At 40.0% G+C, this 17,919-nt stretch overlaps 3 protein-coding genes across 8 annotated transcripts in view; 2 read left to right on the forward strand and 1 right to left on the reverse strand.

Annotated features, from left to right (window-relative positions):
* Positions 1-377: 377 nt before the first annotated feature.
* On the reverse strand, positions 378-13,063 carry LOC124177791 (E3 ubiquitin-protein ligase RNF19A-like). 4 transcript variants are annotated; one of them, XM_046560603.1, is made up of 13 exons: positions 12,932-13,063; positions 11,688-11,933; positions 11,458-11,600; positions 11,176-11,365; positions 10,797-11,108; positions 10,548-10,692; positions 10,274-10,410; positions 9,658-9,755; positions 4,302-4,500; positions 4,000-4,183; positions 3,746-3,911; positions 3,260-3,645; positions 378-3,082 (listed from the first exon to the last, which is right to left on the reverse strand). In XM_046560603.1, the coding sequence occupies exons 2-13, from the start codon at positions 11,845-11,847 to the stop codon at positions 2,350-2,352; spliced, it is 2,853 nt and encodes a 950-aa protein (XP_046416559.1). In that variant the 5' UTR covers positions 11,848-11,933; positions 12,932-13,063; the 3' UTR covers positions 378-2,349. The 4 variants fall into 4 exon arrangements, with proteins under 4 accessions (XP_046416559.1, XP_046416586.1, XP_046416568.1 ...); XM_046560630.1 differs by having other exon boundaries at positions 11,688-11,928; positions 12,932-13,062; XM_046560612.1 differs by having other exon boundaries at positions 12,834-13,062.
* Positions 6,299-9,453, forward strand: LOC124177808. Its single transcript, XM_046560643.1, has 2 exons — positions 6,299-7,262; positions 7,389-9,453. Exons 1-2 carry the CDS (start codon positions 6,945-6,947, stop codon positions 8,343-8,345), a joined length of 1,275 nt encoding a protein of 424 aa, XP_046416599.1. The 5' UTR covers positions 6,299-6,944; the 3' UTR covers positions 8,346-9,453.
* Positions 13,064-13,877: 814 nt separating the features above from the next.
* Positions 13,878-17,919, forward strand: part of LOC124177824 (tetraspanin-5) — an 88,422-nt gene continuing 84,380 nt past the window's right edge. For 2 of the 3 annotated variants that reach the window (XM_046560684.1, XM_046560678.1), the window contains exon 1: positions 13,878-14,394. In XM_046560684.1, the coding sequence (XP_046416640.1) occupies positions 14,308-14,394 (87 nt within the window). In that variant the 5' untranslated portion in view covers positions 13,878-14,307. The remainder of the gene's footprint in view (positions 14,395-17,919) is intronic. The other variant, XM_046560668.1, reaches the window with a different exon arrangement.

Genomic DNA, 17,919 nt, shown 5'->3' on the forward strand with positions numbered 1-17,919 from the left:
TTATGAAATTATAAAGTGCTCTCGCTACGCTCAACAAACTGCACAAATTTCAATATCCTATCAAACTGCGCGAAAATTCTTCACTAGTCAAAGCGTCACAATGAATCTGAAATTTATTACTCGGAGAACTAATGTTGTTTTCTAAGGATAACGAACAAATGTTTCCAATCACTGATTAATACTTCTTTTCTAATCACCACGTCAATCTTAATTAAGCCTATATAAATAAAATTCAAACAATTATGTGATTCGAGTAATGCGTATAAAGATATTCTCGAGTAACCAGGAAATTATTTCAGATAATGCTTGTTTTTTTTTTTTTTTCTTTTCTTTTCTTTCTTGTTTCCACTATTTCATAAGTATAAGTATATTTATACGTATATAAATCTTAATTGTATTTCGCAAAAGATAGGCCCTCGAAATTGTTACCAACAGTTGACAATAAATTGTCGTTAGGTTGGTTTAGTTTATTTCTGTTTTTTTTTTTTTTCATACCGTTTTAATGAATTCATTGTTTACTACTGAAAAATTACGCAACAATTTATGCAAAGGAAATTTTTTTTGTTTCTAACATCCTAAGATTGTATTGGCACTTGTCCCTTAAATTTCATGTAATTCGATTCTGTTCGTAGTATTTATAGATGAAAAATTCTGATAAATATATTCTACCTATACCAAGATTTTCAGAACTTAATACAAGAAAACATCCAATAATGTGATTGCTATCATAAATAACCGTTCTTATAAAAAATTTCTATATGGCTGCGCTACCGGGCGAGGACATAGAAGCAGAATTATCGTACATGGGTTTTTCTCACATTAAATCTATTGTAAAATTCTCTTTTACACGTGAGCAATCGAATAATTGAACGGACTTGAGACACGTTTAGAATATTTTTAGGATGAATCGAAAGTTGTTCGAATATAAGTCTTTTTGCCGTTCAACATTAGGTCGATGGTTGATTGAAAATTACGTATTAAGTAGCTATCCATCTTCAGTTTAACCGCGAGTTTTTTTTTTTTGATGCAAACAATCCTCAAATTGTATTGTCGTCTTTTTCTTATATTTTTCATCATCCGTTATATGCTTCTTTTTTTCCTTTGTAAATTTTTTTTTTTTTTTCTAACACCTTACTGATTTACCGAAAAACCAGAAATATGTAAACGTAAATGTGAATCTCAAAGCTTGGATGGATTGTAAAAATTAAAGAAACATAAGCAGAATATTGGATTATTTATTTTTGTTTCGAATGAATTTCTATTCTTTATATCCACCAGAAATAAAGAAGTGAGAATAAAATTGTCTGATATCGAATTACGTATAATTTACAATTCGGATTTGGATTGTCAATTGGATATACAATCTAGAATGAACACAATGTCAGAGAATTTTTCTTATACAGGTGAAGTTCGTAATTTCAAAGAAATCACTGCAATTCAATTTGAACAATATCGAAACTTTGATTATACTTAAAGATCAATTTGTTGAATGAAGAAAAAATAACGGAATAGATTGAGAAACCTTCACACAAGAATAATTTCATACATTGTTGGGCAAAATGACCTAACACCAAAGGAAGTTATAGTTTAAAACTAAAAAAATATATAATCTGGCCCGTCATAAGATATTTCGGGGTGACGGAAAAGTGAATATGTGATCATTGACCAAATAGAATTTACATAAATTACAACGGGACCTCAGATTTTAGCTTTTTAAGCGTCGAAGCCCGCTGTAATATTTTCTTCTCTTCGACTGTCTTACAGTGTATATTTTACTGAATCATGTTTTTTCATTTTTCATTTGACTAGATAATGTTGAGTTTCGTTGAAGAAATGTTCAATTCCTTACTCACACTCGTGTCAAATCGTTGCAAATTACGATTATCGCTGATAGTTACAAACATTAACACGCGTAGAACGTTCCTACTATACATCTGCATTTTGATTTTACGCAATACACCGAAAAAAATTTCAGAGAGTTGAGAGTGAAGGCGCCTTGCTTGTGCAAAAGTCGTCATGAGTTACTCAAGCACCGCGGATCGCGATTAATTCTTCTTGGTATAACATATCGACTTGTCGTTACTGATTAAATCTGCTCGTGTAAACGTCGAAAATGCTGTTTATTTGCGTATCACGATTTTTCGGTTTCACGAAGCGGATAACAACTCAACATGTAATTGTAATCAAAATCATCATCCATGTGTAGTGTACATACTTACATATCCGACGCACATATCAGAATACCAGGAATGCATGTTCCGCAAATTCATTTTCATTCGCATCCTAAGGCATGTCGCAGGGTATTAAGCACAACTATAAACGTAACTCTCATCTTACCGTAATTTCATTTCAGCAATGAGAATTATCCTCCTTGATACGAACATTGTCATTTTCGCAATAACTTTGCCTGAGTTGGTAATGGGATGCTATTGGGCAAGATTTCTCCACTTCGAGAACATGGCCATGTTTCGACGCAACGGGGCAAATAATTTTTTCATCCATTACACTGGCTGGTTGCGATGCAATTGCCGGTTGTCTTTCTTTGTCTATTATATGATTGTATTTCGTTGCTATTTTCGGTTCTTCAATTTCTATCTGCATTGGTCGCGTTGCTATCGAAGGTATCTCTTCTGTTACAACGTGATTTGGTCGCGACGCAATTTCTGGCACTTCCACATCTGGCAGGGGGGGTGATATCGACGCCATACAAGGCGTCTCCTCCTTAGTGACATGGTACGATGGCTGAGGAAGTTCTGGCACTTCCACATCTGGCAGGGGGGTTGATATCGACGCCATAGGAGGCGTCTCCTCTTTAATGACATGGTGCAATCGCTGAGGAATTCCTGCTACTTCAACATCGGCGCTATGTGTCGGTCGTGATGCAATTAAAGTCTTTGTTTCTTTGACAACGCGGTTTTGTCGCTTTTCTATGGGACAAGGTTCTTCTATCACAGGCAGTCGCTTTTCTCTTTCAAAAGTTGAACCATTATGAAAGAACACGCTGCGCAAAGTAGCAACGTTTACCCTCTCCCTTGGGTGATCTTCTGCCGCAGCATCGACGTTAGAATCATTGTTGGAGGATCTGAAGGGGTAAAATTAATTTACTGTGAGACGAGAACCAGTAAAATTTGTACTTTGTTAAATTCATGAAAGAAGGAAAATTTCAATTTCAGCATACAAAATACATCTCCTCACAGGGAAGACCGGATTCACCTCGATCGTGGCTATGAAAGCAAACTTGGCAAAACGAGCAAGTTACCTTGGATTCGACGGAGATCTCGACGCTATTTCAATTTCCTGATCGTGGTCCTTATTTCGCTTACGCCTTCCCGGACCTCGATTCCCTGTGTTGCAGCTACTGCTGGGACCAGCCTCTTGGTCAGCTTCAATAAAACTAACGTGATCATCGAAACGAACCCTTTCTGATCCTCCATCCTCACCGCAAGTAGTCCAGCTACTGGAGTCACTGAGTTGACGGTCAAGAATCGGCCTGCGGCGCGCGCGTTTGGCTAAACCAGATGCAAGCTCCTCCAAGGAACTGAGAGAAGCGGCTTGTCCGGCCGTATCGACATGGTTTTCTGCCGTAGTACCAGCTTCCGGATCACCGTCAGTATTACGTACACCACTTGCCGTTCCAGTGTCAACCTAAATTTGATAAAATTCGGTGGTAACATGCTCACCACGGGGAAGTATGTCTTTTAGAAAAAAAAAAAAAAAACATGTCGTCGAACGCAGTTTAAATTACCTTGAAATTTAAAACTGAGCCAGCCAGGGCCCTCGTAGAAGCTGCACCATCGTCTGGAGCGATAGAAGCATTGACAGACTTTTCAGACAGGCTAGTGGCGGCTGATGCAGTTTCGCTACTGAGACTGAATCTTTGCGTAGATGCTACGTCGGCCTGAACTTCCAGTCTATTCACGAAAGGTCGAAGTGACAGATTTTAGATTAGATTTAAGATAGAGCTAATGTTTTTAATGAAATATCAGAGGTTGTTAATACCTCTGGCCACCAGGCAAGAGTGTCGATGCTATACTGGCAGCAAGACTGGCACCTGCCGATACTATATAGTTGTACGTTGCTACATCTTGATCGTTTAATTGACTGCCGCTACCCAGAGATAATGACGCTTCTCCGATCGAGGGGTTCGCACCTCTGTGACTGGCAGCGTCTATCGATGATGCGTCTGGAATAAACATCTGAATTATTTTTTTATAATCTTTCACCGAAATTGAATACGTGGTATCACTCTTGACAATTTGGCCAGTATAAAGTACGCAAGTATCTCAACTTTAATTATATACCTCCGGTATTCTTGTTGCCAAATGCTCCCATCAGCTCATTTTCATCGTCGAAATCGAACCTGACGCCTGCGCCATTTGTTGAAACTCCACAACCTCCGCTTCGGCAAAGAGACACGGGAACAACTCCGTAAACATAGAACAAAAGTATAGGAACCCCGATACCCACTGCCAGTCCAGCTAACACTGGCGATACTAGGACCTGAAATTATAAAATAATGATGTGATCAAGTCTCGAGATTTAAAAGATTAGTCGATAAAACCCTGTGTATAAATGCAACGGATTGTTTTGAAATATATTACATTTAAAGTGAAAAAAATGAATCGCGAAAATATTGTTGAGAAAAGACGAATATGTGTGTCTACTCACAACTTAAGTTATTTCGTCAAATACACTACGATTTTCATGAAATATCGTTATTCTATCATTAAAGACTTTGTTTTTATATAGTCTCGTTCTTGTTTTTAATGAAAATTTTTACGATGTGTGATAAAATCCAATAAGCGTTCGGGCCAACGGTAACGATTTACTCGTCAGATCGGAGGTAAAAAATTCCGTATGAACTGCTTCGATTTCGTATATTTAAACTGTTGACAAGTTGCTGTTCATTGTGATAATACGTAATTAAACGTGAGTGGAATAACAGTGTAAGCCTACATTTGCTTCGCCAATCGATTTTCAAACGTTATCATGATTATTTGTTTTCTTTAATCAAATACGATCCAATAACCAGCTCAAATGAATCTCTCCGTTTAATTTGTACGTCAAATTTTTATGTGAAATACTATGCGAAATAAGATCGCGGCTCAACCTACAATATTACGAATTCTGGATTGATAAAAGCAAAAAATTTAGGTGGAAGAAACAGAATTAACAGAAGCTTCAAAACTAATACCAGTCGATATAGTGAGAGTGCCTACACCATTATTGTTGTCTCAATATTAATTAGTCACAGTCAATAGTGAAAGCAGACTTTTTTGGAAAATTATTAGTAAATAAACAATAAAAAAAAAAAAAAACGCCCAAGATAATTTCTAAAGATCGGTGATTCGCACTGTGGTGATTATTTTTACGCAATGTGATAAAACAATGGCAAAAAAAAATCCTGGAATATTTTATAATTAATTATAAGGAGGCTTCGAACTTTCCGGGTATTTATATTCTCAATAAAAAATTGAGCGATCGTATAATATTTCATTAGCGATTGAATGTCTATTGATTCATTATATTGTAATCCGAATTCAAAAGTTCATATTAGATAAGAATCTTAGCCCTGATAACGTACCTAGTAACAAGATAACAAGAGATCAAGCATCGCGGAATACATATTAATCATTATTGATTATTATTTATTTACCAGCAAAATATAGTAGTAGGAAATATAAGAATGCACCTGTATAAGTATTGAGAAAAAAGAGATTGAAAAATGTGCTAACATTTTCAAGAAATCTCGAGCACAATCCTGTGAAAGGGACATTTTTCTACTGAACGAACTTAGAAAATCATAGGTGGTCTGTAGGGTTTTGGGGTCACTGATTACGATTCTGAAATCAGAATAACGATTTTCAAAATGGCGGTAATTTTCTGAAATTTCTAACATTTGTTTATGAAAAAAATTAAGGTAAGGATAATTCTGAAAAATATATATACCATAAAATTGTGTATGAAAAATGCGCAAAAAAAATTTCAGAGCATCGGCTGTCTAAGTTACAAAAGAAAACGAGTTTTTTCACGTCAGTTATTTATAAAAAAAAAAACATGTAAATAAATAAATTATAACGACTTAGGCATCCAAGAGTCCAAAAAGTGTTTATGTGTACATAAAAGTTGCAAAAATATATTAAGATATGAAGGAAAAAAAAAAAAACCGAGATCGAACAGGTGGTACGTATATGTATACGTCCCACTGCCCCTCAAAGGGTTAAGAGCAGGATCTGAGAGGGTATATATATAATATATAAAACGGAGGAACGAACAAAGGGGCGTATATATAACGATTCGTTATCCCAGCATCAACTCGGGGTCAATTTTTCGTCATAGAAATCCCGGTGGACGCGGTGGAGACGGCGACGAGATGCGGCGCGGGAAAGAGGATATTGATTGAGACGAGGAGTCCGCGCACAGACCCGCCCTTGGTGACGCGGCTGCGTTATCGTAAGGGTGGAGGAAGTGCGCCTCGAAGCGGCGTTGTGGCTGTGCGATTATATATACGTGTGGAAAACGCGAACCCGGCGCCGACGGAGAAATGCAGACACCGCGAGTGCGGTCCCTGGATGCGTGTTAACGCGTCGCAGTTAAGCCGAGGATTTTGGTAAGCCGGTGATCGAGCCTTGTCAAACGAATCGCAAGTACTTAAACCGGTGATTGCAACTGGAGAAGAAGTGGCGGAATCCAAGTTTACCGATGTAATCGGCTCGAAATCATCCGCGTCCATCCGCGTCCATCCTCGTCGGAGCTTGTTCCAAGTAAAATCTCCGCATTTGGAGCCGATGGCTCCAAGGGAAATGTTAGAGTGTGATCAGCGGTTTGTTTCGTGAAGACGTAGTACGAAACCGATTCTTGGCGGAGGTACCGTTTTCGGTCTGTAAGAAGGGAGGATACCCGGGAGAGACTGTTTCCGGAAGTGCAGGTGTTGCGACGTCGCGATGTCGGACAGCGAGGACACCGACGAATCCGTCGGGGAGTGGCCCGTGACCAAGGAGTGGCTCGAAGAATTACTCACGGTCCATCACGGCGAGGGGTCGCAGGTTTCCGTCGACGATTTCACCGTCAGACCCGGATGCGCCGCAGGCGACAGCGTCCTCAGCGACATCCTCGCTGTCTCGGTCGAGTATCGTTTGAAGCCGGAAAACACGCGGTGCGAGCTCAGCGTTATCGTTAAACTTTTGCCCCAGGATCCGTTCAGTCGATTCTTCGTGACTGAGGCTCAATTCGATCTTCGAGAGATCAAATTTTACACCCAGGTAATCTTGGCTACTCCTCTTCAATTATCAGAATCTATTTTATTTGTAGCATCGTTTGTGTGAAAACCGTTGCCGTCGTGTTCACACCTCTGAAATCACGACTCAGTCATTGGGTATTCCGTGCAGGTTGTTCCGGAGCTGGAAGCTTTCCAGAAGAAACAATTAGCCGGGGAAGAAGAAGGGAGCGGAGTCCAACTCCCCGAATTGCCAATACCTGCCTGTGTTCATGCTCACTACAGTCCAGCGGGAGGGACTGAAGAGAGTCCGGAGCCTCCGGAGTCCTTTTTGGTATTAGAAAATCTTCGACCTCGTGGTTTTGAGGGAGCTGAATTTTCTCGAGGACTAACCCTTAGGCAGGCCGAAGCTGCGCTGACGGCTGTTGCTCGACTCCACGCTTTGTCATTGGCGATCAAAGTCAAGGAAGGAAGATCGCTCTCCGAGCGCTACACGTTCTTGTTCCAAACAGCCAGAGCTACGGACTCTTACCAGCAGCTCGTTGAGCGAGGATTGCCCCAGCTTGCTCGATTCCTTGAGAGAAGACCGGGCCTCGAAGCTGTGCTCGAAGCTCTTCTGGCTCTGCGTCCTCGCACCAAGGAAATTATTGCAGCTCTTCTTGCACCCGAAGGTCCGTTGGCTCTGATAACTCACACGGATTTTTGGTGCAATAATTTACTCTTCAGAGACACGGAGAATGGTGTATGCGAGTGCGCCATACTCGATTGGCAAATGGTCACTTACAGCAGACCGACAAACGACGTAGCTCTACTGCTGGTCAGCTCCGTTCCTACGGAACTCAGGCGCAGGCACACCGAATCACTTTTGGACAGATACTGGGCCGTTTTAACAAGTAATTGCAGCGGTCTTGGTTTGGACATTCCAAAAGATCTGGATTACAGTAGAGCTGACTTGAGTCGGGATTATAGGCGATCTTTGCTTTTGGCTCTTTTACTCTGTATAGGATCGGTAGACGTAGCTTTAGGCGATCCCCTCACCGAACAGCGGCTCATAGATGTGTTAGAAGATCTCCATAACGACGGTATACTATCGGGAGAGTCTATTGAAATAAATCCATCGGTTCAGTGATCCTCGAGCGGTTCTTAAAATGTATTGTTTGAAATCTGTCCATTTTTGTGTTCCGCAAAGTGATCCGTAACAGTGGAGTCATTCAGTTGAGCAGTAAGGGAGAGAAACTAATGGAATATTTAAACAACCCGCAATCTGATTTTAATATTCAAAATTAAGCCATTCATTTAACACAACTGCAAGATATTTCCTTGTTGCTTTTTTTATGCTTGTGATGTTAAAGGAGAATTGGTGATGAAATTATCGCGTAGATTAATCAATTAATTATTATAAGCTAGTGATAATATAATAAAAATCAAAGCATCATAGGGCTCGTAAGCCCGGCAGCTTCCAAAGTCCAGAACTTTTTTGATACTGATGAAGCAATTCGATACGACATTATTTCTCAGCGATATCAATCTGAAAGTAGGTCACTACTAGTGTGTGCGTCGAGAGTATCGAGTTATATTTAACTTCAATTAATTTGGATTGATAATGTATCAAGCAAATATCTAAATTTGAATACTATTGATAACGTAAAGATCAAAATATTATGAATTTTCGATTCAAGAATAATGATAGTTTACTGATATTACCGTGGCTTTTGCATCATTACCCTGTTACGATCGCTTACAACGCACATTTCTACTGATATAATTGTGTGATATTAAGTTTAATAAATACTTCAAAGCCTGGTAAGCTGCTCAGTGTATATTCGTGTCATTTTTGCGTGTCCCGAATTACGTCATTCCATAGAGTCGAATTATCTCTCAAACTAATGTCTTGCACAAATATTTACCAAACATTAGCAAGCAACTGAAAAAATAATTTTGAACTATCCGTTTTGCGTTTATCCTTATTGCTGTTAAAAATAATTCTTTGCACTTGGCTTCATTATTGAGAATTGTTGAAGGAATGCAAATTTAGCAACACTTGGAAAGAAATAAAATATTAAAGAGTCGCTAAATGATTAACACAGCATTTGCGTTATTCTGTGTAAATATTTTTAAGAAGCAACAAGTCTGTTTTCCCCTGTGATCGTAATCATTTTACTCTCTTTCTTGCGCCATTAACTGCCCTATCAAATGTCAATGTTAGCACCTATTTTGCAATAAAGAATTGAAAAATATAATGAAGTTTTTCCTACCAGGATAAAAATTGCAATGTGCATTTGGCTTATGTCAATGTGAAAAATGTTCCTGACGGTAAATATTAATGATTAAAAGCTCTCAAAGTTAATGTATCAAGTGATAACCAATCCTGGTACAGGAAAAAAAGCATCTGGACTACTAGATAATCTGAATAGTTGTTACGTAAGATTTGTATGACTCACCGACGCAGTTACACCTCCTGCGATGAAGGCATTTCTCTTGTGTTTGTTTGCGTTTTCGTACCTCGTGTAGAGCTTCCTTCCCACCCAAACGGGGATTCCTGGAAGAAACAGCGTCGTCCGAGTTTATTTTCGTAAAAAAAAAAAAAAAAAAAAAAAAAAAAAAAAAAAACGGCCGTGCCACATTGCCCCAAGAAATTGAATAATTCAATCAGAGCAAAGGAACGAGTTTCAGGTCAATGCGATCGTTAAAAATAGTAAAAATAATCTACAACGAAAGTTTCGACTAAACCGATGACTGCCTGCAGCAATACCTGCCAGGCATGGAGATTCCCTAAAATCGCTTAATACTCTATTTTCTCTTGCAGCGGTTCTCAACCACTTTCACAATTTACTTGGCTGATGGTCAGAGAACGCTACTCTATTTTCCAGAAAGTCATTAGCTAGAGATCGTAAACAGATCTTAAGCTCTTATGGCAAATAATGATTGTTATGCTGGAAAACTAAAGTTACTTGTTATTTCCTTAAAGTATACAGTGCGTGACGTCAATGACGTCAGTTTCAACCGGCTATACTATTATTATTAGATTGAAAAATTACAACGTTCAAACGTGATTACCTATAATCATGGCAGGCACTGCAATACCAGCAACAAGACCAATACCGACCGGAGCTCCAACCAGAGTTCCAAGTTGCCAGAGGATTTTCTTTTTTCTTGACCAAGGCTTTTTACCCCAAAACGTGCATCCAGACGGGCTGTGATTTAGAAAAACGATTAAATGCTTAAACACAAAAATAATATCGGTCATTTTGATATAACATATGTATTGATATAGTCTTTTCGAATTTAACTGAATACGTCCTTGATCGATAAAAAAAGAGAAAAGTGTTACCTGAGATAATGAAGGTCACTGATTTCTTTCATACATAACCAACAAAACTCAGCGCCACAGACGGCACAAGTCATGTGATTACAACTGCCGTCGTCCATTTTTACAATCAGTACTTGACATCTAGGACACGGCTTGATATCGTCTCCTAACAAAAACAGATTTCCAAACCGTTGCATTTTGTAAGTTCAGTAAGTCGCAATTCAATTTTTTGCAGATCGTAGATCTGATATATTGAAAAGAAATACTCACTGTGTTGCGAGTCACTTTGACTAAAGCTGAGAGATGAGCTACGGTCGTAGTATTGAGATCTTTGCGCTCTAGCTGCGTCACAAGTTTGATTAGGATGCCATTTGGCTTTACAGTGGTAGCAAAAGTATGAATCACACCCAAGTCGTTCGCATCGTAGTTTAGGACAGGAGGCACAGCCAGTGGCAATAACGGCAAAGCTACAATCCGGTGCAGGGCACCACCTGGTATCTGGTTCAACGGCCAAAACTCTTCGCACCATGAAATCTTCGTACTTTTCAAACTGAGCTTGATCGTTCAGGATCATTCGTATATCTGTTGGCAAGCAAATAGTCGAGGTTCATTAGTAGTACTCGGTGTACGTACTTTTCATCTAACTTACCGTTGGGATGCAAAAGTTCAGAGCATTCAGGACAGGCAATATTGACTCTGGATTCCGATATTTCAACCTTAAGATATTGCTGGTAACAGTCATAGCAGCTTTGATGATCGCAAGACTGAACGACAGGGAAAGACTCGGCAGAAAGCTCGGCTAAGCACAGGGGACACTCCATCAAGCCGTTTTCAAGGCTCTAAAAACATCGAGAAAGTTTTTTAACATTAAAAAATTTCGCCAGCAGTAACTAATAAGCGGAGAAGAAATAGGAAAAACAAATCGACATACCGTTCCTGCATTAGTGGGAACAGAGCTTTTGCTCGTGACATACTGCATGTCTATCGTGTGTGACTGCGGCTGGCTGGAAACACTGGTTCCGCGCGTTTCACCTTTTTCTACATCTCCTGTTCTTCCGTCAACTGCATCTTTAGCTAAAGGTGTATTCGATAAGTGTTTGTTAAGTGTGAGAAACTTGCTACTGATTAAATGAATACAGATGTTGTTCTTAATGAGCAAACCTTTAGCTGTGCGATTGCTAGAACTCGACGCGCGGGCAAAGCGTCGTCCAAGAAGCGGGCTGGAGTATAATAGTCTTCGTAAGGAAAAGCGTGGCAGTAATCTTCGAGGTCTGGACGCAGCTCCATTACACCCACCTCCATTTTCAACTTCTTTACGCATATTATGGTTTTCGTATATATTTGTTACAAGGATTCCATACTATTTCCAGATGTGTTATGAAGTATCGGTTTAGATCACTACCTGTCCTGAAATAACAAGTTTTATTATCATTCTTATTGTCAATGGTATTTTGTCAGATGTTAGTAAAGCAATGGAACTAGTCAATACCTCTCTGGATGTATTTATTACCCAGCTATTTGTTGTCCGTTACAGATTACAGAAAAAATGTCTAAGTACTTGAATATTTATTTTCGTTTTGATCCGCAACGTTCAACCAATGGAACAGGTTGATTTGCATACCGGACCTTATGGAGTAGCTATCAATAAAGATTTGGTGGACAAAGTAAAGATGAGTTGACTATGTTTAAGGTGGAAAAAAAGAAACGCTAAACTTGAGCAATAACAGGTTATGCAAAAACATGGAGTAATATACTCAACGGAAATACCATGTCCAAACATCTTTGAATGCAAATTTAATATTTCAAGAATCACAAAATTTTATTTTCTACCGTTAGAACGTCAATGTAATATTAAATACTTTTCGAAAATACGAAGGGAGGGAAGTGTTATCAGTCAAGGTCAGATTTCTACAGCTCGAATAATAACGTAATAAAATACTCTAACCTCCGCCAAGTGAAAGAATGATGAAACATAATAAAAGTAAGGGAAAATGAAATCGTATTACGAGATGCAACCGGAGTTGAGCATCTGTTTGTTCCAGGAATGCGTAAATGAGTCATCAGGTATCAGAATCGCCATGTCGCACAATTCCGACGAATAAGTTACAGGATTAAAAGTGATCGTCATTAATAGTATATACGAGATATGGCATTATTAAGGTTTTCCGACGACAATAGGATATTTTATAAGCATGTATGCATGTACACAGGCGCGGTGTACGTGACACCGAGTAAACCGAGATACGTAACTGATTCGCCTGTGTTAGTTAGCTGCTCAGCGACGACAAGTTTTCACCTTAAACTCACCGCAGCGGCGGTCAAGTTTGTCCCCCGAATTGGTGTATCAGTTGAAGCGCAGTTTGATGAACTATTTTGAGAAATAAAATGTCGAAAATTCTACGAACCTCGGTGGTATTCAACGAATTTTGTTGGTTAAGATCCCCCTCGCCTGTCACAACAGCTGAGTGCTTTCCCCACGAGCCGTGTTGACGATCTTATAGTAGACTGGAAACTGCGTCGTCGACTCGATTCTCCAGGCACCGTGTTGCGCATGTCAAGAACGGAGCGTTGATCTAACTATCCGCGTGTATTCGAGCTAACCAAGAAGCATCCACCTCTCACAATTTCAATCCACCAATCGTCAGCCAAGGTTCAAACATACATTTGCATCATTTGCATATTGGCTAACAGCTTCGAAGATATTGTTTTGTCAACGAAATAAGACGTTCGTAAGGAAGGTGTTCAACACGCCATTCACGAGATCAAATTTTGTAGGTTAGCATGAAATTTAAAAAAATCTAGCAGATTCTCATTTGTTTAGCTTAACCGTCCTATCACTTGAAGTTAACATCTTATGGTTGAACAAACGCTCATTCGCAGTCGATTACATCGCACCCCGAGACAAAACAATTAAACAAACTCCATTGAACGTTATCATTGTTCAAACTGAAATCAAGCCGTGTAAATTCGTACGGATGCAGATAAAACAGGTCATATTTCTACCCACAAATTATACCGCGCTCAAAGTAAACAGAAATCAAAAAATTAAAGCATTTGACGATAATGAGCTCGAAGTAAGGGACAAAAACAAGTCGAAACTCGATAAAGAAACTAGTTCCATTCCACGCAAACCGAGGGATAACGCGAAGCGCGAAATAAGAAATCAAAGGCGTCAACATTCCGTTAGTCACAGGATCGTCGGAGCATGCGCAGTGGGCGAATGCTCAGTCGGGATTCGGGGTTGCAGCGTGCGAGTCGATTCGGTTTGACGGAAGGAGCGGAGAAGTGGGGGAGGGGTGTTGGGGGGGGGGGATCCGGGTCCCCGGCAGATTCCGACGCAACGGCAAGCAACGGAGCCGTCCGGCAGTCAGAACTCAGCGTGCGAAGTGAGGGGACGATGTCAGAGGTCGGAATCGCGGTGCGTTACGGCGTCGTGATCAGCTGATCGACTGCCGGGACGACGACCAACCCCCTCGGCGTTCGGCCTTAAAGGGATATTCGCGTAGGAATATCGCGCGCATACGCGAGGCCAAGTAATAATCCGGCATCGTATCCATCCGAAGGGCTTTGTGATCGTCGAAGTGCGCGTCGTTTTCCCGTCCGAAGAAGCTGCTCGCCGCGAACCACCCACGACCCCCGCAGAGCGTGTTGTGTGAAATCTGTGCCTGTGCTCTCGTGTCGTCGCCCCGTTAATTCCGAATTCCCTAATTTCCGAATTGGAAAATCCCCGTGTGCTCGCCACCGCCTCTGATATATATCATTCATAATTAATGTGTCAACCATGCCTGTGCGGAAGTACAGAAGGGATACTAGTGAAGTTAGCTGCTGTCTGAAATATGTTATATTTGGATTTAACGTCATGTTCTGGGTGAGTTTTTATCGTTTTTATTATCTCGTTTTCAACCCGCTGCTCAATTCACCCTGCTGCTGTGTATGTCGTCGTGCACGCTGACTTTCACTTGTTTGTACTGTCACGTTTGTGAAACCGCGAGACCTGTAGATAAGTTATCAATTGAGTGCCGTTAACGCAGTTTGTATATCGTTGCACTCATCGTGTCCTGTGTAAGGTTGTTAAAACATGGTTAAAACCCGATCACCCGCATCTTTTGTCGTTGTGCTTCGACCAGACGTCCGTCCGCTGAATGTACGCAGACCGTAATGCCGGCATCGTGTTGAAGATGGTAACGTTATCGCAACGAATTATGACGATGAAAAATCGTTGTTTCGCTACTATGGAATTGTTTGAAATCCAGTAAACAGTAATAAAACAAGAGATACTTATATTTTGAAATCTTAGTTCCTTGAGTCATCGTAAAACAAAGAAAATGGTGCATCTTTTTCCGATGTTTCGTTACGATAACGTTGCAAACTTCAACATCCTGATTCTGCAGCATTCAACAAACAATCGATGTGAAGGCTGGCGGTGTCCTTGTGCATACGTTCACACGCATCTGTGCGCGGTACAGTGATTCATACGTTTAATTGGCGAACGGTTCTCGTTTGCATTAGTATAATCTTGGTGTGAAGTAGTGATTTACGCCGTTTAACGCCTCAGATTAGCGCCTCCAACTTGCAAACGATTTGACAATAGCAGCAAGGTATTTCTTTACGTATTTTAACGGTCAGCTGATCGAACGACGACAACAACGACCGCGGACCAGGTACAAGGTGGGGGAAAATCCTTTTTCCAGCAGCAAATGAATGCTCTAATCTATGATTGCGAGGACATGTAGCAAAGAGCTCACTTCGCGTTGCTACGGCATTAGGATTTCAGACACATCCAGAGTTAATTGACCTTGTTTTTAGTTAGTTAGCTTGAATGTTCGATGATAGAGTATATTTCACATTTGGGTGGTTAAAGGGAAGTCGCTTACACATTTATGATAGAATAAAGACAGAGTCACGTGTTACAGTAAATTGCGAGCTCGACGATAATTTGGACAATGAGAGATATAATTCAGACTGAAAGAATTTAGGCAAGCCGATAATTTAAGACAATTTAAAACTCACGCGATTTCTATCAGCTAGTAAAATTTTCGTTCTATTTTTGGTTGCGCTTGGGCGAAACTCCTCTCGATAGGAGATCCCTAACTTTGACGTATAGCAAAAGGGTCGGCACTTTTCTCTTTTACAAAAATATTATATTGCCATCGTAACTGCAGATAATTTTATCAACGTAACAAGTCGAGAAGAGGGTGTAAAAAAATTGTATCGATATATCAAGCACGATTCATAAAACGAAACAATTCTTAAATTCAATTCACAAACGTGGGGAAAATTAATTATTATCTTCCTAAAAAATTTCTTAAAAAATTTTTTATGCACGTTTGCGTTTGCAAATACATGTATAAATTCACAACCACATACGTATTATTTGGATTCACGTAACAAAGCATAAGAAAATGAAACAAACGTATAAGAAAAGAATATTGATTCACACGAATAAATGAATGATCGCAAAGGGTTTTTCGTTGCGGTCACTGTCGCGTAAGTATGTTTTTTATTTATGCTTCACCTCGACGATAAAACTGCACACGGGCAACACGGTTTCGCGTACATTTGAAATATTTATCGCCGGCATTCCGTCGGTGCCTCTCTCATCCCCCCCCCCCTCCCCCTCTTCTTTCTCTTTTTCTTTTCTATTTTCATATCCAGAATCGGATGTACCGCGAAGCTGGGATATTCATTTTTATACATATACCATACGTATAAAATTCCCGATAGAATTCGGAGAATTTTTAATATGAGCAACGGCGTTGAATACTTACAATATAAAACGACGATCGTTCGTTGGATGCTTTCCAGCGTCCAGTGCTCGAAGATTGTCTGCAGGTGGTAGTAATATTAAAGGAATTGTTTAAACGGTTTTTTAGCCGCAATTCTCTTGGGTGGGGGTAAAAATGTAGAAAAATCAAATAAAAATAGTAGGGTAAATATTATCAAATTTTTAAAGAAATGGAAATTTAAAGATTTAGACAGTCGAAGTGTGTAGAAACTAAAAAATAGAAGGGTTAGAATATGGAATTACAAAATGTAGAATTCGCCGAATTTGTCTCAATAATATAGAATCGTGTAAAGATTCTAGATTTTGCCATTCTGTGTTTTGACCTTTCTATATTTGATTTTTCTGTATACTTTCGGCTTTGTATATTTTTAATTTTCTATACTTGTAGACTATATATTTTGATAATTGTACGAATTAGATCTCGATCCTTCTATACGGATCAGCTGTTTCGTATTTTTACTTCCACCCAATTTCATCTCTTCCTTTATTTCTCTCACCTTCACGTTCTTCTTCTTCATCTCCGGCTTTCCGATGCAGCTAAATTTGAAGGTTTTACAACGGAGACAGAAATAAGAATACCTACGTGGCATTAATTTGTTTCCTCCGCAGAATATTGAAGCCAAAACACGTAGTACGTGATATCACAGCTCTCCGAGTGCGAACCTGTAAAGACAACGACTACCGTCCGCTGTATCTCATTGTGAATCTACGATATCTTCCTCCTCCTCCACCTCCTCCTCTTCTTCCCTCTTTTCTCCTCACCCAGCAGCAGCAGCAGCAGCAGCAGCAACAAAGCCTGTGAGATCTTTGAGAGACGAGCCGAATCCGTTCACCGCGCTTTCTACATGGCTGAGTTGAGGCGGGCGATTGGCCTTGCCGATGTGATCCGTGCTATGCGACACACAATGCCTCAGAGTCGAGATTTGGCCGCGAGATAGAGGAGAGGAGGAGAGAGGAGGAGCTACACAATTTTGCAGACTTATCTCGACCCGCCTCACCTTATTTCCTTGACTCGAATTCACCTTACTTTGCGTATTCCCATTCCAATTTCCATCGATCATATTTCACGCGGTCGGAATTATAATCCTGTTACGTGTCGCGTAGACCTGCGATTATTCTATAAAACAAATTATTGAAACAGTAGTAACGATTTAAAATTCATTTGGCAAATGATGCCAAAAAGATAGAGAGAGAGAGAGAGGAGGGGCAGGGGAGGGGAGGGGAACCATCGCTGTTGTCTAGAAAGTTTCTTTAAAACATTTTCTTACGCAATTGTACTCGAATTTAATTGATTATTACTCTGGGACCGATTGTTACGAGTTGCGGTTATTCTCTCGACGACCTCAACGAAAAAACGAAGAAAAAGTAGAAGAAGAAGAAGAGATTTGTGCAGCTCGCGTGTTTCCCGGTTGTTGCTCGGCTTCGCTGCATCATCTTATTGTAATAGTTATACTATCGCTCCTCGCTTTTGCGAGTTGCGACAAACCGGTTTACAGTCTGGCGCACTTTTGATCATGCGCGGTGAAAGCGAGAGAGAGAGAGAGAGAGAGAAAGAGAGCAAGAGTAGAGTGCCTGCAGCTTCTTCTTCTTCTTCTTCCTATTTTCTGT

This window comes from Neodiprion fabricii, chromosome 1 (assembly GCF_021155785.1).
Source record: "Neodiprion fabricii isolate iyNeoFabr1 chromosome 1, iyNeoFabr1.1, whole genome shotgun sequence".
NCBI classification, from domain to species: Eukaryota; Metazoa; Arthropoda; class Insecta; order Hymenoptera; family Diprionidae; genus Neodiprion; species Neodiprion fabricii.